Source organism: Dermochelys coriacea, chromosome 13 (assembly GCF_009764565.3).
Source record: "Dermochelys coriacea isolate rDerCor1 chromosome 13, rDerCor1.pri.v4, whole genome shotgun sequence".
In the NCBI taxonomy this organism is placed as follows: Eukaryota; Metazoa; Chordata; order Testudines; family Dermochelyidae; genus Dermochelys; species Dermochelys coriacea.
The window spans coordinates 23451218-23475212 of NC_050080.1; the positions used below are offsets into that span (position 1 = coordinate 23451218).

Genomic DNA, 23995 nt, shown 5'->3' on the forward strand with positions numbered 1-23995 from the left:
ACAGTCCTTAAACCTACCTCATTACGAGCCCTGGAAAGTGAACTTGCTAGTGAATTAACCCAGGGAGTTTACCCAATGGAAGTTGCCAAATTCCTTCCTTTCCACCTGATGCCTTTTAAAAATTTGGAATACTCATTTATACAAGCTGAGCCTAGCCTGGTGTCATCCTTATAACTCAGACCTTTTGCAGGAATGAGCTGTTCCTTCATACTTCTCCAGGAGACCTTTCTGATAGGTTTCAGTTGAACACACTAATAGTATAACTGTTTAAATACATGCTGGAAAAATAAACTAGTGTCTCCTTAATATAAGGCTGAAAACCAGTGGCAGATGTTAGCTGTAGCTTTCTCACTGTTCTTAGGTTGAGATAATTCTAGCATGCTTAATTGCATGGAGATAGGGTTATGAATAATCCTGTATAAATGCAGAATGTTCTTGTTCATGCACAAGTGGTTGACAGCACACATGTTGTCATCTTGCATGTGCAACTAGGGTGACCAGATAGCAAGTGTGGAAAAATTGGGACACTTTTTCAGGGGGTGGGAATGTAAAGGTGCATATATAAGATAAAGCCCCTAGTATCAGGATGTCTGGTTATCCTCTGTGGAGCTACAGTAACTGTTTGTGCCCTGGGGTCCAATCTAGTTGCTTTTCTTAAAATTTAATGCTGAATGTTTTAGTTTTGACTTATCAGCAACAAATGTAATGTGATCCCATTGGCTCTTGTGAAATTCCATTTTCCATTTCTCCTAAAGCATTTGCTGAGTTTATAAATATCAGTCTCCTGTGTGCATTTGATACATTGCTAATATTTGCGTTTGATAATCCATGCAACTGAGATCCAGCTTCACGCTTTAAAATATTTGGTATAATGTGTGCACATTCAAAGATACTAAACCTGCTTATTTAAATAGCTTTTAACTTGATAAGAAAACAGAATGTTCCATCTCATTTCTAGCTGTAAGCAAGATTCCTAAACACCATTCTACAGGCTCTGATTAGAGCCATTGGAATTATTCATGTTTTCTCTGTCTCAATATTGTTGGACTTCAGAGCTTTGCAGTCATGTGTTTAAGATCCCCAAACATTAGCAGAATGTACTGGACAGGGTGAGCAAAGCTAAAAACGGCAAATAGGTATATTTTAAAGTTAGTTGTTTGAAAACTTGTTCCTCCTTTACTGACTTGCCAAGACCTGAATTCCATATTCCTGGATTTTCTTCCCCTTATTGCAAGAGAAGATGAAATCATAAGCACTTAAAATAAAAAGGGAAATTAATCTGTTCTCTCTTCTGAGTTTTGTGATACCCTCCTCCATTGCCGGGGAAGTACCAAATCCTTAATTCGGGTCATTAAAGAGCAATCAGTGTCTTTATTTGTAATATTTAATTCTTTGTATTTTAATGCCCTGGGATCATAAACAACTTGTATAATGTGTTGATTAGTACCCTTTTAGAGACCCTGATCCAGAGTCCCATTGATTTCAATAAGCTTTGGAGCAGGCCAGTTTTTTTCACAGAACATCTTGAAAGTTGGGGCAATTTCTGCCTTCCAATGCAAGTGTGGGTTCCCTCCTGAACAAACAAATATACTTAGCATGTCTTGTTTTCCTGGTGCTTCCACAAACATGAGCTCTCACAATACCCCTTTGTGTGGTGGTTGAATATTGTCCCCACTTTACAGATGAGAAAACTGAGGCACACAGAGATAATCTGATTTTTCCAACAGGTGCACAGGAAGTTCACTGCATTCCAAGCCTTGAACCCAGATCCCCTGATTCCTAGCCCACTGCCTTAATCACAAAACTATCTCACTAAGAAAAAATTCAGTGCAAGAGGCAGAGAGTAACAATTGCAAACCTGGCTCCTGGTCTTATGATCAGACCCTTGCCCATGTTCCTGTTCATCTTCAGATGCACGTTTTCTCCTGTTTCTAATGCTGTTCTTACTGTGAATTCTAGGTGCCACATTTGATCTAAGGAAAATATTATGCCCAATAAATATGTCAACAGTGAGAGTTATCTTGCAGTTTTGCAGTCAATGGGAATCCAGCTGTTGACTCCAATGGATCAAAACCAGCAGGGACTCTTAATTTGCTTCACAATGACAAAATTTCCTTATCTGAGTTCTCTACTGGTGTTTTCAGTGGGTGTGGCATTTCATTCTGCCTTGACCTCCTATTTACATCTCTGAAGCGGCATTTTTAGTCCTCAAAATGACTTGCATTTCTAGCATAGCTTTTCACACACATGCATGCACCGCATTGTTCACAGAATAGGCACGCCAGGTTGGAAAGGACCATGGTGCTCTGATGTCATTCTGTGTGCTTGTTAGGTACAGGACTGTAGTTGCTAAGTCACTGGCCAGCTGTACACAAGGTTAATCAGTCATGTATTTTGTTCAAGAAAAAGAAAGTAAAATCTTTCTCTGCACCTGGATGATTTTACTTATTTGCAATGGCTCAGCACAGGTTCCATATTCTTTATTGCTGAGTTAACTGGACACTAAGATCATTGCAATTGGAGCTAGTTAGAAAGTCTTGATTAAAGTTTTTGAGGTAAAAAACTTGAGTGAAAATATTTTTTCCTGTTTCACAGCCAGCTCTGATGACCATGGGATTTTATCAGCATGTCCTTAGGAGGCATCTGGGATCACACTAATTTTTTAGACACATGTCACATCAGGGACCTATATGACTTGTGGCAAAGAGATGCGTTATTGTAGAGCAGACAAAAGGGAAACATTGTGTTGCTTAGTTTGCTTAGTGCATTTTCATCCATGTGGCTAAATGGCATATAGTTGAAGAAAGTGACTTCTCCTCAAAGGCCAGTATTCCATGGATGGATCACGCTATGGGTGGATGTCACAGGAGCTGTTTGAATGAAAATTGACTGCTGATTGGTGCATTTTGACAGTTAGAATACTTAAACTAAATAGATATGTCAACTGACTCCTGAAGCTGTGAAAGAGTAAGAATTGGTGATTTAACAATGGTGTGAGTGTACAGGTTATGGAGGGAGGGGCAGGCAGAGGAGTGCTAATTGCAGGTTTCTGCTGCTGAAGAAAGTAAGATATAGATACTCTAAAACTAAGACATGTACACTGAGTTTTGTGAAGTATTTTATTCCATAGCAGTTCTTTAAGTGATTGCCGCATCCATGGCAGCCCTTTCAGATTTCAGCTCAATCAAATGGCATTGTTATAGCTCTTCAATGGTAGAGAGCAAGATTATTTGGCATGTTACTTTTTGCCAAAATGAGGATGCCCCATGTTGGTCTCTGATCTGCTCTGCATGTGGCATATTGTGTTCCATCCTTTTTTCTAGGAGATGGTAGTGGAGATGGAGGAATCTGGCAAGAATCGGTCTCAGCACAGTGTGGAGACTTCAAACTACACTCAGAAACGTAAGGTGGTTTTACTGTATTGTAAATCTACAGTGTGTCATTGATGTTAAGGAAGAGAGCATGTTTTGGGAACAGAGCATCTATGATAAGCTCTTTTTCACAATATAAAAACACAAGCAAATATCCCTCTGCCTTCTTCGTTAGCAGCAGTGAAAAACTAAGAGCTGTACCTGCACCACTTCCATAGAATCTCATCCCTTTATAAGAGATTAAAACATACACATGAGATGTAATTCACTCTGCTATTTAATTTCTCTCTCTTCACGTATGCAAAGGCCAAGGTTTAGAACCGTTCAAGTTTCAGGTTTTCCTAATTGATCCTTGGTTTAAAAAAAGTCAGGGAGTGCAGCACTTGTTTACAGTTTGAATTAGTAACTGACTTTGGAGTCAACCTGGCAACACAATATTCAGATAATGTGCAACTGCGTACATGTATTGACCTTTGTTTATCATCTCCGATAGCAAGGAAATTCCTAGGTAGGGCTAAAAATCCAGGAGGGACGTGCTTCTAATCGAAGTTCTTAAACGGCTTTGACTCCAGTATTAAAGGTTCTAAGAAGAGTTATCTTTATGTAACACATATTCTACATGCTACAATATCTAGGTTCAGTGTCATCTGGTAATGGCAGAGCATTGGCCTAGATTTTTGAACCCAAACATTTCATCTGTCATGGGTTTGCTAGACCTGTCCCAATGCTCAAATAGTGTTGTGTGGTGTTTGGTTTTTTAGAGGATAAAGTTTATGGAGTTTAAGTTTAAGATCACATTGTTACAGACCTGGGTAGTTGCTATGGATTGTGAAAATAAGTAGTTTGAGACTAATGCATGCTATCATACCAAAATCAATTGTGTGTCTTTTATATTTAAGAAGTTGTCCATCTAGACATTCATTCATTTCAAGGTCGTCTTAGACATTTTGCGTGTCGCTGACCTGGTAGATCGTAGATATAATATGACTTTAAGCCAGTCTATCCTGTTGAACATGGACATAATACTGTGTGCTGACAAACCTTGCCCAGCTCAAATACCCATGGATGTTGTTTGTTTATGGTGGCTCCACAAGTCTTACACTTTAATACACATTCCTAGGTTAGTATGCCCATGTGTCCCCTTTGCTTTCCAAACTTCCTCAACTAAGAGATTCTTTTATCCATAGCAGATTCAAGAGGACTCCAGGATTTTCCTTGCATGCTCGGAAGCCCTGGAAAAGAGGAGATATTCTGTACTGACATTGCCTACTCGGAGCAAGCAGCCATTTTGCTCAAGGGATCATTTGTACGAAAGTCTAGGAGGATAAAGGACGAGAGCGCCCTAACTGTAAGGGCTTTAAGGCACTTCTCCCCTTGGAACCTGTTGAACTCCCCTCTTATAGAGAGAAGCCTTGTGAACTTAGTTCATTTTGTGTTTTCAGGATATTAAACAGGTTAGACTTCTGGGTAAGCATAGCAGAACTGTGTATGCGTGAATAGGGGAGTTTGTGTGCTTGTAATGCAATGATAAATAAAAGGAACTGTGTTGTGGTAGAAGTCCTGAAAAGTGGTATCTCTGCATCAAATCTTAGCTGATGTAACACCTGCAGTTCTGCATTGTTGGTGTCTGGACCACTTGCATTTCCTCTTTTCACTGTACATTAGAGGAAGGATAATAACCAGACCCAAGGTACGTGCTGGGGAATTTTGACTTGCATAGGAAAGGAGACTCTCTGTCAAAGCTGAATTAAGCTATTGGGCCCCTTTCTAAGTGCTACAGTGGATTGGGATGGTCTTGTGTACTGAATTTGCCAGACGAAATTGGGATCCCAAATAAGACAGTAATCAAGGAAAAGCAATGCTGAAGGGAGCGAGCTCTTCCAGAGCGTAACAAATCTTCTTTATTTAAAACACACACTTAGCATTATTTAAATTATTAGCCTGTCTTATGTGCATCCACCCTGAAATTGTAATCTGATTTAAGTCCCATCCAAATTGGTGGTGGTGCATTTTGACACAGCAAGTAGCTGAGCTACTGTGTTCAACTCATCCCGCTGCACTATTGAGAGCTCTGGGTGCAAAGCAGGCTGCAGCATGAAACTTGACAGCTGCTAGGAAACCTTCAGTTTAGGACTCTGTGGTAACCCCAGAGAAAGTGATTGCAGTAGTGGAGACAAGAGGTGGTGAATGCCTGGATAAGAACTTCCCTGGAGGTGAAGCAGAAGTAGTGAGTGATATTCCTGGGCAGTGGTTTGTGGCTGGTGAGAGGCAAGATTTACAGCCATAAGAGCTGTGCAAGGAAGTGGTAGGGACACAAAGGAATTCAAGACACACAAGAAAATCAATAGAATTATCTGCATCAAACCTTACAAACTTTCTTCCATTCTTTCTCCCTAGCAGTTTAAGATCCCCAAGGGCAGGCTGGGAGTGACCCGGATAGGAGACTTATCTCCACAGGACATGAAGAAGATCCCCACATTGGCCCTGATTGAGCTGACTGCTCTCTGTGACATCCTGGGCTTGGAGTTAAAGAGGAACAAGGCAACCAAACAGAAGGCAAAAGGTCAGTTCTATTTCAGTTCTTGTGATTAAAGCTGGACAATGGGTCTCAGTAACACTAGACTTCATTACAGACTCCTTCAGTCTAACCAACGTAAATCCAGACTAAAGACTATTGAGATATTGCCACACTTGCACAGCTGTCACTTGAGAGATCAGAACACGGGTCCATGTTTCTCATGGCTGCTCTCTGTGGGTCTCCCCTATTCCCTTGCTCTGCTAATTACTGTTGTAGCTTCTGTTCCTCTCTTTCCTCCAGCAACTTGGATATTGATAAAGTGTAGTTCTTGGTTGCAATAGAAGAAATGCCCCTTTTGATTTATAACTGTAGTAAAGAATTACAACCTGTATTGTCCTTTAATGCAGAGAATCGACTCTTTGGAGTTCCACTCAGCACTTTGTTGGAAAATGACCAAAAACTCATCCCCAACACCAAGGTCCCGCTGATTCTCCAAGCAGTAAGTTATCTTCAGAGTTCACTTGCACGTGATAGCTCCTTGGTCTTGAACCATAAGCTGAAACAGCTGCCTTCAGATCTTTAGCTGAGAGCTTTCTGTTTCCCTTGTAGTTGCTGTCATGTTTGGAAAAGAAAGGGCTTGACACTGAAGGCATCCTGAGAGTTTCTGGGTCCCAGACCAGGATTAAGGTACAATCATTTGTGTAATACTGTAAAGTACGGGACTACATGTCAAGTGATCATGTTGCATGAGCCTTGTTTATAGTATCAGCCTTATTTAAAGCAATCCCCGCACACCTTGCCAACACAATAGGGAAAACTCACTGCTGGAGAGCCTGCTAGTAGTCTACGTTGTGAGGCACTCTGCAGTGTGTGCATTGTTGAGGGGTTGCCTTGTGCAAGATCCCCCGGTTGGATTCCCATTCTGTTAGTTAGTGAAAGTGATGGGGTGTTTCCTCCCTATACAGAGCCTGGAAGAAAAGCTGGAAAGTGACTTCTATACTGGTCTGTTCCGCTGGGATGAGGTCCGCCAGAACGATGTGTCTGGCTTACTGAAGAGGTTCATTCGAGAGCTGCCCACCCCTCTGTTGACAGCCGAGTATCTGCCGGCGTTCGCTGCTGTGCAAAGTGAGTCCTTTTCCAAGCAGCCTGGTCTTAGCAGCCTTGGTTTTTTTCAAAGCTCTGTTCGTCTTGTGATCTCTTATTTGATATGTGCCACATAAGCGTTTGTGTTCTAGACAGATGTGAACTAGGATCAGTCAAATACATACGGACGCTGCACCCAGTGTGCTGAAAACACTAGATTCTTTCTTATTTCCAATAGTGTACGAAAGTTGTTTGCATGGCACTCAAGTATCCCAATAGTATTATTTATTACTGGTGTAACCATAGCACCTAGGGGCCACAACCCGATATGGGGCCCTGTTGTACCAGTCACTGTACAAACACATGGTAAAAATTAGCCTTTAAGATAAGACTGATAAAGGATGGGAGGGAAAATAGAAGCACAGACAGAGGAAGTGACTTGCTCCAGGTCAAATAGTAGGTCAGTGGCAGAACCAGGAATAGACACCAGCTCTCCTGAATCCCAGTTCTTTGTCCCATCCCGTTCCCCCCACCACCACCACACTCCATGGACCACAATACGTCCTCCATAGCCTGCCTTAACACATGGATTGCACACCTCTGGACAAGACATCCCCCCCCCCACACACACACACACACACTCTCTCTCACTTTCTGTTGTGGTTCTCAGATAGAACATGACTTTTGTCTCAAAACGTGTTGCTTCCATAAACACAGAAGAATGTGGCACCAGTTTACTTTTTCAATCCATCTAGTGTAGTGTATTTTTCAAGTCTTGCAGCTGCTGTAGTGGAATATAAATGCATTATTAAATTAGTTAATTTTTATTAATGCTGTCGCCCAAAACTCACTCATTCCCTAGTTTTCTGTACTTGTTGTCTCTCTGCCTCTGGAGAAAATATGGAGTAGCGGTTGGAGCACATTCTAGGAATCTGGTTTCTTGGGTGCTGCTAGTGGCTTTGCCACAGAGTTGCTATCTTAATTAAAGCAAATCACAACCTCAGTGCTTCTGTTACCCCATCTCTGAAATGGTTATAATCTATCTATTCACAGGGATGCTGTGAGCTCAGTTAATTCTGTAAAACAGCCTCACATTTCAGTAGCACCTATCCTAGAATCAAAATAATGTACTGAGGTTCTTTGGAAAACTTTGCCCTCAGATTTAGGAACCTAATTGCCATTTTTCAAAATTGACTTACTCTCTGAAGTTTCATGGAGAGTCAGTAGGCTTCAGGCTTCTAAGGGCTAGTCTGCCTGGTGCTGCAGTCTGAACTTTGGGGGTGTGAACTGTAGAGTGCTTTAACTGTCCTTTATAGACTCTACTAAAGCAAACTAAATACAGGGCAGTTAGAGGGTTCTATAGTACATACCCCCATAGGCGAGACTGCAGTACCTTGGAGACAAGCCCTATATCACTTAGATTCTTTGGAAAGTTTTACTCTTGTGTTTTTTCCCATATTCGTGGTATGTGTTTCATAATAGGGCACCAGCATGTTCAGAACTCTGATTCCATGTGGGAGCCAGGTGGATTTAGATATTTAACTAGACTCAGATTATTTTGCATGTATGCTGTTGCTGTTTGATGTGACATAGTACATTCTCCCTCCTATAGATATCCCAGACCTGAAGCAGAGATTGCAAGCTCTCAACCTGCTTATCCTGATTCTGCCAGAGCCCAATAGAAACACTCTAAAGGTAATAACCACCTTCTACTGTATCAGTTGTGTGAGAGAATGTGAATCCTTCCAGAGAACCTATGTCTTAATACCTCATGTAAAGAGATGTATAAGCAATCTGGACTTCTCCTTTTGATCTCGTATCAACTCCATTAACTTGTCTAGGTGTGGATGCCTGGGGCCAAACAAACTCCTGTGTGAGTTGAGTGGGATTGCCAAGTTTATGAATGCAAATGCAGGAGCAGCAGGAGTTGTGCCTTGTCAGGGTGCATCTCTTATGCCCATGTTTAAAAATCTGGCTCTTCCTATTAGAATATCCATTGGCCAAAGTCTCCTTAGCTCTTGGATACCAAGATGCAGCTGATCTTTGTGATTCTTATATAATATCAGTTTAAAACATGGAAAAAAGTGCTGTAGAACTTTTAACTTTCTACCCCCTACGGATCAGACTGCACTAAAATCCCTTCCTCACCTGTGCAGCTAATTTTGAACAAGAGAATGTTTTGTGGCAGTTCAGGACATTTGGCTTTTACTTCTGTTTTTTCGCAGTTTGGGGACCCAGGTGTCCGGAGTACTGCAGAAGCCATGTCCTTAATTCCCACAAGTATCTCCCAAGTCAGCTGATACTGCCGCCTCCAGATGATCAAGGTGCTATATCTCCATAGTCCTGCAGAACTATTGCAACTTTAAAACTCAGGCTCAATTGGTCAAATGATCTAGTGTTCTGAGGCAGCTTGGGATGGCTTATGGTTTTGGGTAGAAACAGGATACGCTTGTCTGTTTCATCTGAGTAAAGCTTTGAATTTTGAGAGGTCTTTGGAATCTGAAATTCAGAGTGAATTCCAAAGGATGCAGCCTGCCATGGGTCAGGAAAGAAGACCTTGTCTGCCTTGTTGTCTTTCCTCACTTATGGATTTGACCCCCCAAAAGCCACCATCACAGCTTGGTACAACTAATTGATGACTTCTTAGCGCTAGGACCTGACCACCAAGTCCACTTACGCTTGTGATTTGCCTTCAGGTCTCCAGAAATGAAAGGCTATTGACATTAAACAACTAAGCCACGCAGCACTTGCCCAAGCAGGTTTGCTGAATTGTACTGTTCACAGATGTCTTGAAAACACATGTCTTTCTCCCTCTTTCAGACTCTGCTGGAATTTCTTAGTAAAGTGGTTGCTAGGGAGAAAAAGAACAAAATGAATCTCTGGAATGTTTCCACAGTCATCGCTCCTAATCTCTTCATGCATAAAGGACTGGTGAATAAGATCCCAGAAGGGAAGGAGAAGCAGCTGGCAGAGGGGGCAGCTGACGTTGTGCGGATGATGATCCGTTACCAAGACTTGCTTTGGACTGTAAGTCACGTGGCTGTTCGTTGGGTGATAGCAACCTGTGCATTAACCAGACTGGGACGTGACTCAGAAGAATGAGATAATCCTGGAGATCTTAAAGGAAACTGAGCTCTGTAGACAAAAGTTGTTTGGCTAAGCTCAGTTGCTGTCTTTGCTGTTCTGAAGGCACATAGGCAAAATATTATGTCTATGGAATGTTTGTTTTTTAGGGGCTTTTTCCTATTTACAATAGAAGTCTTTGAAAGTCTCTCTAATTTCAATACAGGTGACCTGGCCTGTGGAGGTGATATGCATAAAGCCACAAATCCTCCCTTTTAAAAAGAAACAACACCACCAAAAGTCCCCTAAAGAGCACTGGACATTGCAGGAGTAACTTTCTGGAGATACTCTAGGAGGCATTCTTCTTCCTCAGGGTTGAAAGTGGGTGGGGATGTGCCACCCCCCACTCACCATGTTCTACTTAACCCCATCAACCTTTCAATGTAGGGAAAACTTGCGCATGCAGCAGTGTAACTGTCAACGTATATTGGAGCCCAGTGCTTTCTAAGTATCTTTATAGAATGACTGTCTAGTCCTTGAATCTATCCATCCACACGCCCCTCTCCATTGGTTCTATTTATTGGTTTGTTTTTATTTCCCTTAGATATCCTCTTTCCTGGTAGCTCAAGTGAGAAAACTGAATGAGAGCAGCAGCCGGAGGTACCAGTTCTACGACAAACGAATCAAAAACTTGCTACGGAAGATTCACACAGACAAGGACAAAGTGGAGAAAAACCAGGCAGAAGTAAGTAAGCTGAACCCTCTGAGGATGGAGTTAAATGAGGATTTCCTGTTAAAGATCCCCTCATGAGCGATGAGTGTATGCCAAGGGGTTAAATTTCTCCTTAAACAACATTTTAAGAGAAACAGACAAAGACATTACAACAGACTCCTCAAAAATTCATCTCACTGGCTTGCTGCAAAACACGCCCAATTCCCCTTACTAAATTGCGCAAATGCTGTGGCCTAGATGCCATGGGCTCTCAGGCTTGTGTGTGAGGAGGGAAATCTGAAATGTTGGCGGCTGAATCTTGTCTTCTCAGCTGCACTGAGTGTAAACTTGACACAACTGAGGGTCTGGCCCTTTATGCTCACAATGGACATACCGGCTCATCTTACTGATACACACTGGCTTTTATTACAAGTGCCAGCTAGAAATCCTAGAAACCTAGAGGTGAGGGCAGCAGCCTTCAGGTACCTGTCAGTCTCTCCTACCCTGCTTTTGTGCTTCCAAACACTTGTTCTGATCAGTAGGGTTGCATGACACCAGCCTTAATGAGTACAGGTGCATGCAGTGGTGCTGTATATTAGCAAACAATAGGTCCATGACTAGGGCTTGTAGGCAGTGAGATAATACGAATAACAATAGTGATTCACTGTACTTGTTTCCGTACCGATTTCTTTTCCATTGGTGCTGACGGATCCTTTTCAAACTATATTTAAAACAACAGTTACTAAATGGGAGTGTGTCTCGCTCTTTTTTTTTTTTTTTTTAAGGGAAAATGTGCCAAAGTTAGGAAGTGATGCACAGACTGGTGTACTTGCAAATTTTGGCTTTTACTATTAAACAATTAGAAACCACAAATCAATTAAACAAAAGGGACAGGTCACTCTCAACATGCATTCCATAATGCGGGATTTATCATTGTTGAAAAGCTGCTGCTTTCTAGAGTTGGCAACTATCCATCAGGTATGGAGCAAACAGAGGTATAATTGAAGCAGGAAGAACTGTGTGCGTTCGGACATCCATTATAAAACTTTTTTAAAGGGCTGTGCAGGGAACGGAAGTTCAGTTTTACGAAGGATTTTGAGACTTTGACATTTTGGCTTTGTTCTGATTGGAACCAAAACTGAAATTTTTTTGAAATTCTCTAAACGAAAATAAAAAAATCAAAATGTTTCGTTTGGAAAATGTTGCAATGGGGCATTTCAGTGCTTTCAGAACTCCTTTTCCATTTTTCTTCCAAAAATGAAATTCCGGCAAAATCAACCCAATTTCACTAAACTTTTCCATTTCAATGGAACTGACTGTTCTGACAGAAGATAGCTACGTCAAAGTTTCTATACCAGCTTTAATGCCCATGCCACTCAGGCCCACCAGAGGGCACCCATGCTTAATTCTGTTCCAAATTATATCCAAGACCAACAATTCTATCCTTGGCTACAATATTAAAACGGGTTTCAGAGTAGCAGCCGTGTTAGTCTGTATTCGCAAAAAGAAAAGGAGTACTTGTGGCACCTTAGAGACTAACAAATTTATTAGAGCATAAGCTTTCATGAGCTACAGCTCACTTCATCGGATGCATTTGGTGGAAAAAGCAGAGGGGAGATTTATCTACACACACAGAGAACATGAAACAATGGGTTTATCATACACACTGTAAGGAGAGTGATCACTTAAGATAAGGCATCACCAGCAGCAGGGGGGGGAAAGGAGGAAAACCTTTCATGGTGACAAGCAAGGTAGGCTAATTGCAGCAGTTAACAAGAATATCAGAGGAACAGTGGGGGGTGGGGTGGGGGGGAGAAATACCATGGGGAAATAGTTTTACTCAAGCCATTTACAACACACACTTTGCTTCTCTACAAAAGAAAAAGGACACTAAGCTATCTAAACTACTATATGCCACAAGGGGCCACAACAATGGTTCCCGTAACCCACCCAGCAATATTGTTAATCTATCCAACTATACTCTTAGCCCAGCAGAAGAATCTGTCCTATCTCGGGGCCTCTCCTTTTGCCCCTCCACCCCCACGAACATGATACAGTTCTGTGGTGACCTAGAATCCTATTTTCGACGTCTCAGACTCAAGGAATATTTCCAACACACCTCTGACCAACATATTAACCCACAGAGACCTTCCTGCCAACACTACAAAAAGAAGGATTCTGGGTGGACTCCTCCTGAAGGTCGAAACAGCAGCCTGGATTTCTACATAGAGTGCTTCCGCCGATGTGCACGAGCTGAAATTGTGGAAAAGCAGCATCGCTTACCCCATAACCTCAGCCATGCAGAACACAGTGCCATCCACAGCCTCAGAAACAACTCTGACATCATAATCAAAAAGGCTGACAAAGGAGGTGCTGTCGTCATCATGAATAGGTCGGAGTATGAACAAGAGGCTACCAGGCAGCTCTCCAACACCACTTTCTACAAGCCATTACCCTCTGATCCCACTGAGAGTTACCAAAAGAAACTACAGCATTTGCTCAAGAAACTCCCTGAAAAAGCACAAGAACAAATCCGCACAGACACACCCCTAGAACTCCGACCTGGGGTATCTATCTGCTACCCAAGATCCACAAACCTGGAAATCCTGGACGCCCCATCATCTCAGGCATTGGCACCCTGACAGCAGGATTGTCTGGCTATGTAGACTCCCTCCTCAGGCCCTTCGTTACCAGCACTCCCAGCTATCTTCGAGACATCACTGACTTCCTGAGGAAACTACAGTCCATTGGTGATCTTCCTAAAAACACCATCCTAGCCACTATGGATGTAGAAGCCCTCTACACCAACATTCCACACAAAGATGGACTACAAGCCGTCAGGAACAGTATCCCTGATACTGTCACGGCTAACCTGGTCGCTGAACTTTGTGACTTTGTCCTCACCCTTAACTATTTCACATTTGGTGACAATGTATTCCTTCAAATCAGCGGCACTGCGATGGGTACCCGCATGGCCCCACAGTATGCCAACATTTTTATGCTGACTTAGAACAACGCTTCCTCAGCTCTCGTCCCCTAATGCCCCTACTCTACTTGCGCTACATTGATGACATCTTCATCATCTGGACCCATGGAAAAGAAGCCCTTGACTAATTCCACCATGATTTCAACAATTTCCATCCCACCATCAACCTCAGCCTGGACCAGTCCACACAAGAGATCCGCTTCCTGGACACTACGGTGCTAATAAGCGATGGTCACATAAACACCACCCTATATCGGAAACCTACTGACCGCTATTCCTACCTACATGCCTCTAGCTTTCATCCAGATCATACCACTCGATCCATTGTCTACAGCCAAGCTCTACGATATAACCGCATTTGCTCCGACCCCTCAGACAGAGACAAACACCTACAAGATCTCTATCATGCATTCCTACAACTACAATACCCACCTGCTGAAGTGAAGAAACAGATTGACAGAGCCAGAAGAGTACCCAGAAGTCACCTACTACAGGACAGGCCCAACAAAGAAAATAACAGAACGCCACTAGCCATCACCTTCAGCCCCCAACTAAAACCTCTCCAACACATCATCAAGGATCTACAACCTATCCTGAAGGACGACCCATCACTGTCACAGATCTTGGGAGACAGGCCAGTCCTTGCTTACAGACAGCCCCCCAATCTGAAGCAAATACTCACCAGCAACCACACACCACACAACAGAACCACTAACCCAGGAACCTATCCTTGCAACAAAGCCCGTTGCCAACTCTGTCCACATATCTATTCAGGGGATACCATCATAGGGCCTAATCACATCAGCCACACTATCAGAGGCTTGTTCACCTGCGCATCTACCAATGTGATATATGCCATCATGTGCCAGCAATACCCCTCTGCCATGTACATTGGCCAAACTGGACAGTCTCTACGTAAAAGAATGAATGGACACAAATCAGACGTCAAGAATTATAACATTCAAAAACCAGTTGGAGAACACTTCAATCTCTCTGGTCACTCGATCACAGACCTAAGAGTGGCTATCCTTCAACAAAAAAGCTTCAAAACCAGACTCCAACGAGAGACTGCTGAATTGGAATTAATTTGCAAACTGGATACAATTAACTTAGGCTTGAATAGAGACTGGGAATGGATGAGTCATTACACAAAGTAAAACTATTTCCCCATGGTATTTCTCCCCCCCCACCCCACCCCCCACTGTTCCTCTGATATTCTTGTTAACTGCTGGAATTAGCCTACCTTGCTTGTCACCATGAAAGGTTTTCCTCCTTTTCCCCCCCCTGCTGCTGGTGATGGCTTATCTTAAGTGATCACTCTCCTTACAGTGTGTATGATAAACCCATTGTTTCATGTTCTCTGTGTGTGTATATAAATCTCCCCTCTGTTTTTTCCACCAAATGCATCCGATGAAGTGAGCTGTAGCTCACGAAAGCTTATGCTCTAATAAATTTGTTAGTCTCTAAGGTGCCACAAGTACTCCTAATATTAAAACAGAAGTCGATCTCTTTAATCTTCACCACTTTTAGACAGTTCTGTATTTTCACATCTCAGTCTGGTGTAAATCCCATCAATGGGCCGTTGGATTTGTACTTGTACAATGATTTCCCATCTCTGTTTAGAAAACTGGCATCTTGTTTCAAATTGTTAGTGTCTTTCTTTTAAAACCATTTCTCTTCCCCCACCCTTTATTTTTAGCCTTCCAAGACAGTGAAAGTCCAGACATCTCTGTTACTGAAGGATTCACTGGAGGTTCATTTGAACAATGGAACCAAAGCTGCAGATGTCCTAAGGCAGTTTCAGAAACACCTCAGCCAGAACGGCTGGAGTATTGTCAACAAAGTCAGCCTCATCAAACGGTAAAAGGCCTTTTCTTGTGTTTCCATATGTTTCTCTTGCAGGAATGGGAGGCTGGAGAAAGAGGTTATATAGCAGGGGCGGGCAAACTTTTTGGCCTGAGGGCTACATCGGGTTTCCAAAATTGTATGGAGGGCCAGTTAGAGGAGGCTCTCTCCCCGAACAGCCAGGTGTGGCCCGGCCCCCGCCTCCTATCCCTGCTTCTTGCCTCCTGACGGCTCCCCTGGGACTCCTGCCCCATCCACCACCCCCTGCTGCCCCATCCAACCCCCTCACATTCCTGACTGCCCCTCCCAGGACCTCTGCCCCATCCAACCCCCCCTGTTCCCTGCCCCCGACCACCACCCCAAATTCCCCCTTATCTAACACCCCCTCTATCCAACCCCCACACCCCCTTATTGCACTGCCAGGAGCACTGGTGGCTGGTGATGCTACAGCCACACCGGGTCAGGCTGCGGCTCTGCAACTGCTCTGCCCGGCTGTCCAGAGCATTGCGCCGGCGGCGTACTGAGGCTGCGGGGGAGGGGGAACAGCAGAGGAGGGGCCGGGGACTAGTGTGCCCACCTCTGTTATATAGTGATTACATTCAGTGACTCCTTCTGGTTTGCTGTTTAAACCTTTCGAAGTGTGTGTGGGGGAAGGAGAGGAAACCCTAATCTTCCTTTTGAATTGTGACTGCGTCATCATATGGGCTTTTGGGGATGTGGAGCAGCTATTGGTCTGCTGCCCCCAGGTTGCTATAGAGCAGGTGAACTGTAACAATACATGCAAGATCCTCTTGGGGATGAGGAGTGCATGCCCTTCCAGGGGTTGTGGGGAGCCCTTATTGGCTTCCATTTCAAAGATTGCAGTAAACCAGGAGAAGTGGTGTCAGCTTTCCTTAGCAGCCAAAATATCACCCTTTGTGCTAATCCAGACAGTTTCTTGTATCTGGCAGTGTTTTCAGGAAGCACACATTGATGCATCTCTTACATCACATCCCTAAGCAGGGTATGTCCAGGCTTAGGAGAGCAGGGGAGAAGGCAATCAAAGCTGTCACGTTAGACTGGAAAGCATTAGCACTAATATCCCAATGACCAGCTGCCGGCTCTGCCAAAGGTTGCTGCAGTGTTCCTTACACAGACGAGTGCTGCTCAAATAGGCTGTCAGTCCAAGGTGGACGCTGCTGATAGACATTGATTTTGTGCCTTTTATTTTCTGTCTGAGAAGCTAGTCCTTTGCCAGCCCTTGTGGGTCTTATAGCAGTGAAGAATGTCTGCCTTGCTTCAGTCTTGATTCTTGGGTGAGCTTTTCAAGAGTTGCACTCCTAGAGCATAAGGGGAGTCTATTGCCCTATGCCCTGTAGCTTCCCTTACCCCTGCTGTCCTTAGAAACATGAACTGCTGAGTTGGATGCGATTGTTCCGGCCTGCCTTGTGCAAAGCCCAATTACAATGTTGTGTTTCTTCTTTGTCTCCTGCAGTAATGGTGCTGTCGAGTCAATGAACCTGCTCCTCTACGAAGTAGGCGGCAATATAAGTATGTGAGATTGGATGCTGAACAACTACAGATCTCTTCTTGGTGCTGGGGCGTTAGTGGGGAATTAAGAAAGAGAATCCGGCTGGGGGAGTGGGTTCTGATAAAGGTGGATCAAAACCGTTCTCCCCATGGGTGAAATTCACCCCAAGTACATAGGGCCCATACGAGACCCTCTGCCACTTAAGCGGTTCAAAGAGTCCTCGAAGTGGTTACCCAGACAATCCAGCTTGATATAGAGGGGAGTTATTGAAAAAATGGGCCCATTAAGCAATGTTAAAGCCCAGACATTCCAAAGTTGTGGTCAGCTCCCCTTGAGAACAAGGCCATTTGGAACAATGGGAGCTTGTGGGTGCTTAGCTCTTCGTAAAAGTGGTCCACTTGGTGCAGGTGCCTACAGTAGAGATCTCTTGAAAATGTGACCCTAAAATAGTTATGCTTTCTAAAGAAACTCCTCTGAAATGCAGCAGAACAAGGTACATGTCTACTTCTTTTCATGGTGATACAAAGGCTTTTCTGGCACTAGTTCTGAATAGTTCTGGCACAAGTTCTTTCTGCAGAGCTTGCTTGTGGCTTTAACCCTAAGTTACACAGATATCCAGAGCAATGCAATCCCATCCTCTGCCATCCTCCAATTCACATACAGGTTTTCTAACCAAACCCAACTTTATTCTTGTGAGTCAGTCTCCATTGTACACCTCATCCTGTTTAAAGACCGAGTCTGCAGCATTAGTAACATGATCCTGTACCATAATATGATGTACAGTATCATCTATTAAATATTAAAGGAGAAGGCTAATGCTACTGGAAGGCTTGCTCGCTAATGAACCAGTAACACCTGTTTGGGTTGTCTTTCCCTGATAGCAGCTGGCTCAACAAGTTCAAGGTTCTAGTTCAGGGGTGGGCAAACTATGGCCCACGGGCCAGATGTGGCCCATCAGGGCTTTGGATCCAGCCTGCAGGATTGCCACCTCCGTGGTGCTGCGGGCCCCGTGCCACTCCTGGAAGCAGCCAGCACCACATCCCTGCGGCCCCTCGGGGGGAGTGGGATAGAGGACTCCAAGGGCTGCCCTCACCTGTGGGTACCTCCCCCTGCAGCTCCCATTGGCTGAGAACAGGGAACTGTGGCCAATGGGAGCTTCAGGGGAGGTACCCACAGGAGAGGGCAATGCGCGGAGCCCTCTGCCCCCCTCCCCCAGGGGCTGCAGGGACAAGGTGTTGACTACTTCAGGGAGCAGTGCAGGGCCAGAACAGGCAGGCAGGGAGCCTGCCCTGGGCCCGGTACATGCTGTTGCCGCCCTGGAGCCGCTCCAGATAAGCGGCACCAGACTGGAGCTTGCACCCCACATCCCAGCCTCCTGTGGCACCCCGCATCCCTCCTGCACCCCAAACCCCTGCCTGGAGCCCACTGGCACACCCTGCTCCCGTCCTTCACCCTGTCCCCCTGCCTTGAGCCCCCAAGCCCTTGCCCTGAGCCCGCTGCCGCACTCTGCACCTCCTGTCCCAGCCCTACATTCATGGCCCTGCATGCAATTTCCCCCCAGATGTGGCCCTCGGGCCAAAAAGTTTGCCCACCCCTATTCTAGTTGGTCACTGCTTGTCTTGTGAGGACTGATAAGGTTTGTTATGGTATTATGAATCTTTAAAGATTGGTCTCTCCTAATGAGTACAGAGGACATGGAGGTGAGGCAACATGGACTAAGCATGAAGATGGAGTTTCTGTATTGCCCATCTATAATGGGTTACAGGATTGTCAGAAGAATAATTCGATCTACCAGCAGAGGTCTGCCTTTAATGCGTCTCCATTATATCAACAAAAGACAAAGGACTCTGCCTGCTTGATAGAAGCAACTAAATCCTTTCTACCAGATCCAAAGGCTGCGAGTGATTTGTGTGAAGGTCTTTACCAGCACTAAAGTTCCTGGCTATTAATACTGTGTTATAGTGCCTTTATCATGAAAAAAGACCAAAGCTAGGAATGAGGATGGTAGGCTGGTTCTCTGTAGTGACTTAAATTGGCAACAAGAGTATATCTGTTCAGGAAACTTTACCAAGTCATATGCTGGAGGATGGCCCAGTAAACGTCATTTATTCCAAGGGACACTGTCAACTTACCCCAGAACTTAAAAACAAACACACACAACACTGGGGAAAATTATTCATAATCTAGAATGAACTTAATTGTTTTGTTAGCTGCCAGCTCTTTATTAAAAATACACAGAACTGTTGGTAAGACAAATTGTCACGTGTAAGTATTAGAGGGTGAGGTATTTAACCACATGCCTCTCTTTAAGCTCATGATGTTGACTTTAATGAGAAATACTCACATGCTTAACATTAGACACATGCTTATTACCTTGCTGAGTCAGGGCCATACTCCCATAGTTAATATAGTCAGTAAATTGCTACATTACTCTTAATGCTTCTATTCTGGTCTGCCATTTCTATACGCGGCAGAACTGTGTAAGGAAAGTAAAAGGTAATCTGATCTCTGGTTGATTGATTTAAAAAAGGATATATGTTGATTTCTGAAAGATTGCATTGGAATGTGATTAATTCAAAGACTCACTAGTGCATGAGAACTAGAAAGTGAAATTGACTACAAACACGTAAGAATTACAAATCTGGCTTTTAATTTATCATTATGATATGAAAAAAGAAATAAAAAGCATAGATTGTGAAAGCTAAATTAAATAATACAAATTCTGTCATCTTTATAAGCTAAGATAACATTAGTAACACAGGTAAGGAAACTTCATTATTTAAAAAATGTTTTTAAAGGGAAGATCAGGTTGTAACCCATTTCTGTGCTTAAACTTCTCCAAAACCACTGCCTGCACACTCAAGCTATCTTTAAACTCAGAGTTGTACTGCTTTAAATACACCAATATAATTAGTGGAACAACTCCTCTAGTGGGAGTGCAGTAATTGTGATATAGCTTATTCCTGTATGGGAAAGGGAATAACTATATCTCTTTTATACCAGTATAATTGTTCACACTAGGACTTATACCAGTATAGTTATTTCAGTAAAATAAATCAGTCCCATAACCAAATTGTTATACCAGTAAAACTTTCTAATGCAGAGAAGGACTCAGATCAGATTCCAGCAATGCACAAACAAGTGATAGAACTTCATACTTGCAAAACCCATCACCAGCACGGAGGTGGAATTGTCTCTCTCATATCTGCACGCATTAATGGTCCTGAAGTGCATGGGTAAAAAGTTGCATGTTCACAAATGAAAATCAGTTCTTAAAACTTGATCTGTGATGAGTCCACTTCTAAAAACAAGGATAGCTATTACTGACTTATGGAACTTGTTTGCTCTAATTAGCTATACATATCTATTTGATGTAATTTGAATAGTGTTACACACAGGAAAAAGTAATAGCTATGGGACTGAGGGTGCAAAATACTTCTCTTTAAAATTTGTGTTTTTATCCAACAGGTGAACATTGCCTGGACCCCGATACATATCTCTTAGACTTGTACCAGATCAACCCCCATGCTGAATGGATTATAAAGCAAAATCCATCCTTTCCACGGATGCTCTAGGAAAACATGAGTGAAAACAGACTTTTGTTTCAAGATTCTGGGTGGGAGCAGAAAGCTAGAACTTTTCTTAATGAATGTGGCATCCCAGAATGGAGGAAGGTTGTTACTTTGGAGGGAAATAAGCAGTGTTGGTTTGGAATGTTTTTTACTATTTTAGTTACAGCAGGCTGAAAAAAGAGAGCACTTGAGAGTTGCTAACCAGCGGAAGTCAACATTAGGTCACAGAATCCAGAGGGTGTGAATACTCTTAGTAAAGCATCTGCAAGCAGAGCTGCAGAGAAAGTGGAGGAGAGACCTGTCCTGGAGGAAGAACCTGGTAGAATGTCTCTTAATCCTTTTGGGTTTGCATTGTTCTTTATTTTGACCATGTCCTCATTTTGGAGGAGAGAGATGGTCAAATCAACTAGCACTATCAACAATCTAGTCTCCTTGTGTTGCATGTGTTAAGTTTCATGGACTTTTCAGTGAGCGTCACATGTACAGTGCTGGGAGAACTAGACTCGTTTCTCCCCAGCCCCCTCCACTCCTCAAGTCTTACGGTTTCTCTAAAAAGTGTTAGGATGCTTTTGGTTTTGTTTGTGGAGGGATTAATGGATGTGGCCAGATGTAAGGAGAGACTTGCATTCTTCATGTAACATCTACAGTTAAAGCTGCGCACAAGAAGAATTAATTGTTTCTGGAAAAATATGGACTTGGTATCAGCTCTTCTCAGAGGGACCAACTGATAGAGGAGACATGCCAAGGTGCTTGCCTGTCCCTGCACATGTCCTTTTGGTAATTCACAGTGGAAATCGTAATAGATACACCCAGGATGTGAAGTGCTCCAATACTGAAAGGAAGACCAGCATCTAGTTTTGCTGCTTGATCATCTTTGTGAAATCTCAAGGGTAAAAGGTGGCAGAGGAGAGATTTTGGAACTGTATTTGAGGATTTTTTTTATTGTATTTCAAAGAACTTCTGATCTAGGGGCCAAACTGGGCTTGGTTTGGGTGTGGTAGATATGTTAAAGCCCGCAAAATCAACATTAATGTGAGGCTTAGTCTGACTTGGCCACAGTTCCATGCAGCTTCTTAAAGTCCTTGCCAGGGTAAAAGTAATCTAAGTGATGTGTGGAGATCATCTTTGACTACAAATTCCCTAAGGCTACTGTGGGCACTGAATCAGGCTCTTTTATACTGGCTGCAATCTTCCATGACTCTGGCGTGTGCATGCAGTAGGTTTCGGGAGAGCCCAGAATTGTTACAGCCTGTCTGGTAGCATAAACATCTGTGTACTGGCTTCCTTAAGATCGGAACTGGAATGCAGCTCTGGAAGAATACCTCAGAAGTGTCACAGTGGTCTGAAATCCCTAAAGAATGAGGGAGCCCACTATACACAATGATAGACTGTGGAATGTGCAGCAAATCTATCCACCTAACTCTACCCCTAGCAGGCAATATAATGTATTCTAAACATTCATGTGGCACAAACAGGGCTGTCCTTCAAGTGTATTTCAGAAAGTCATCTTTGGCCCATCCTTATCCACCCTGGCGACGATCTCAGTATTATTTCTTCAACTAATTGAATTGTTTCCATTGCCATCTGAACTGATCCTCTTTACTATTTTCTCAGGCTGATATTTGGCTGTTGCTCTTCCCTGTCTTGGAATCATAAAATTTCTTATAAGAGCACTTCAGATATAGATTTCTTTTCCTTTTTCCATCCCAGTTAAATTCTTTTGAGAGGATTAAGATGCTTGAGAAACAGCTGAGCCATATTCTGTTTAATTTTTCTTAGTCCTGATGTCGTTCCTGTATTTACGCTGCTGACTTTTTAAAATGTTGTCTATATGAGAATGTCTGTTGTTGTTGGTTGTTTGTTTTGTTTGTTTGTTTTTTAGATTAAAACTATGATGTGCAGATGCACAGATTTGAGGGATCATTACTTTCATTTCTTCCACTCTCCTGATCCTCTTTTAAAGAGCATAAAAAACGATCTGAAATTGTAAGTGAAGCTTTTCAAAAGTGGCTAATGACTATGGTGCCTCAATGTGTGTTTGTGTGTGTGTGTTTGGGGGGGATTACTTAAGTTACCTTAGGGGGGCCTGGTTTTCAGAGGATGGATGCTTCACAACTCCTGCAAATCAGGCTGCTCTTAGTTTGGGCCCTTAAAACCCAAGGGCCACAAATTACTGGTCACTTTTGAAAATCTTGGCCAAAGTGATTGTTATGAATATTAGCAAAAGAACAAAAACACAGCCAAGATTTACAAAACATGAATACAATATTCTAAAGTAATAGCTGCTGCTGCATGGTGGCACGTCTTTGGATACCGGGGTACCATCTCATGAATGATGTGGGAGTTAGAAGTATATAGATGAGCTCATTCACGCCCTCCTATTAAAGGTGTTCGTACTGTAAGATGCACTCCTGGTAGTTCTAAATCACGGGGATTTCTTTTTTTTTTCTTCACCCATCGGCTACTATCCTAGGTGTCTTTGTTTATATATTCAATTTTTTTCAGTGTAAAACTTGTCTAGTGGCATTTCACAAGTCATTACAATATATCTTCAATCGGGAACTGGAGCAGAGCATTCCTACCAGATACAAACAAATGATCGCCCTCTCTCCCAAGCAGATAAGCAGCTGACATTGCATTTCCCTCTTCTCCCAATCTTAGCCCAGTTGTTCAGAGAAATGGCAAGATATGAACGCTTCAGAATGTTGGGAAATGCCGATCAGTTGGTTGCTGGGGGTAACGATTTAGAGCTCTCAGAAGGAGGGATACTCTACATCTAGGGCTAAATTTTTTTCAAAGTTTTCAAATATGTATACAAAACGCATGCCTCATTTGCATGCCCAGTTAATTTAACTGAACATTCAAATGCTCTTCATCCATTTGCAGGTACAGCTGTCTGGCTTGTGCATGCAAATTACAGATATTTTGTGCCCGTTTTTGAAAATCTGACATGTAAATGGCAAGTATAATAGTGTGCTTTGAGACAATAGAGGTTCTTTATACATGAAAACACAAAGGGCATTGGCCAATGTAATGGTGAATGAGATGTACTTGTTTTAAATATATATATATATATATATATATATATATATATATATATATATATATATATATATATATATATATATATATATATATAGTTCAAGGTACAAAGACAGACAACAGCAGCAGCAGGATAGTCTAAATTGCAGTATAGGACTCTGCTTGCTTTGGTATGAGGAATATTTTATAGTGCTATAATAACTGTGCATTCTGAGTGGCTACAAGGGCTAGAGAGTGGGGACAAAGGAAAATGCTACTCCATCACTTCTATAAAAGAACTCATCTCTTTGGTT

General features: G+C 42.9%; 1 protein-coding gene across 15 annotated transcripts in view; it reads left to right on the forward strand.

Moving 5' to 3' along the window:
• ARHGAP40 (Rho GTPase activating protein 40) overlaps window positions 1–22835 on the forward strand; it is a 74956-nt gene extending 52121 nt beyond the window's left edge. For 10 of the 15 annotated variants that reach the window (XM_038370470.2, XM_038370471.2, XM_043495671.1 and 7 more), the window contains 12 exons: window positions 3324–3402; window positions 4559–4719; window positions 5769–5934; window positions 6297–6388; window positions 6499–6576; window positions 6855–7014; window positions 8585–8667; window positions 9793–9999; window positions 10640–10780; window positions 15433–15593; window positions 17053–17108; window positions 20557–22835. In XM_038370470.2, the coding sequence (XP_038226398.1) occupies window positions 3324–3402; window positions 4559–4719; window positions 5769–5934; window positions 6297–6388; window positions 6499–6576; window positions 6855–7014; window positions 8585–8667; window positions 9793–9999; window positions 10640–10780; window positions 15433–15593; window positions 17053–17108; window positions 20557–20663 (1491 nt within the window). In that variant the 3' untranslated portion in view covers window positions 20664–22835. The remainder of the gene's footprint in view (window positions 1–3323; window positions 3403–4558; window positions 4720–5768; window positions 5935–6296; window positions 6389–6498; window positions 6577–6854; window positions 7015–8584; window positions 8668–9792; window positions 10000–10639; window positions 10781–15432; window positions 15594–17052; window positions 17109–20556) is intronic. The other 5 variants (XM_038370474.2, XM_043495666.1, XM_043495668.1 and 2 more) reach the window with 2 other exon arrangements.
• Window positions 22836–23995: the final 1160 nt, after the last annotated feature.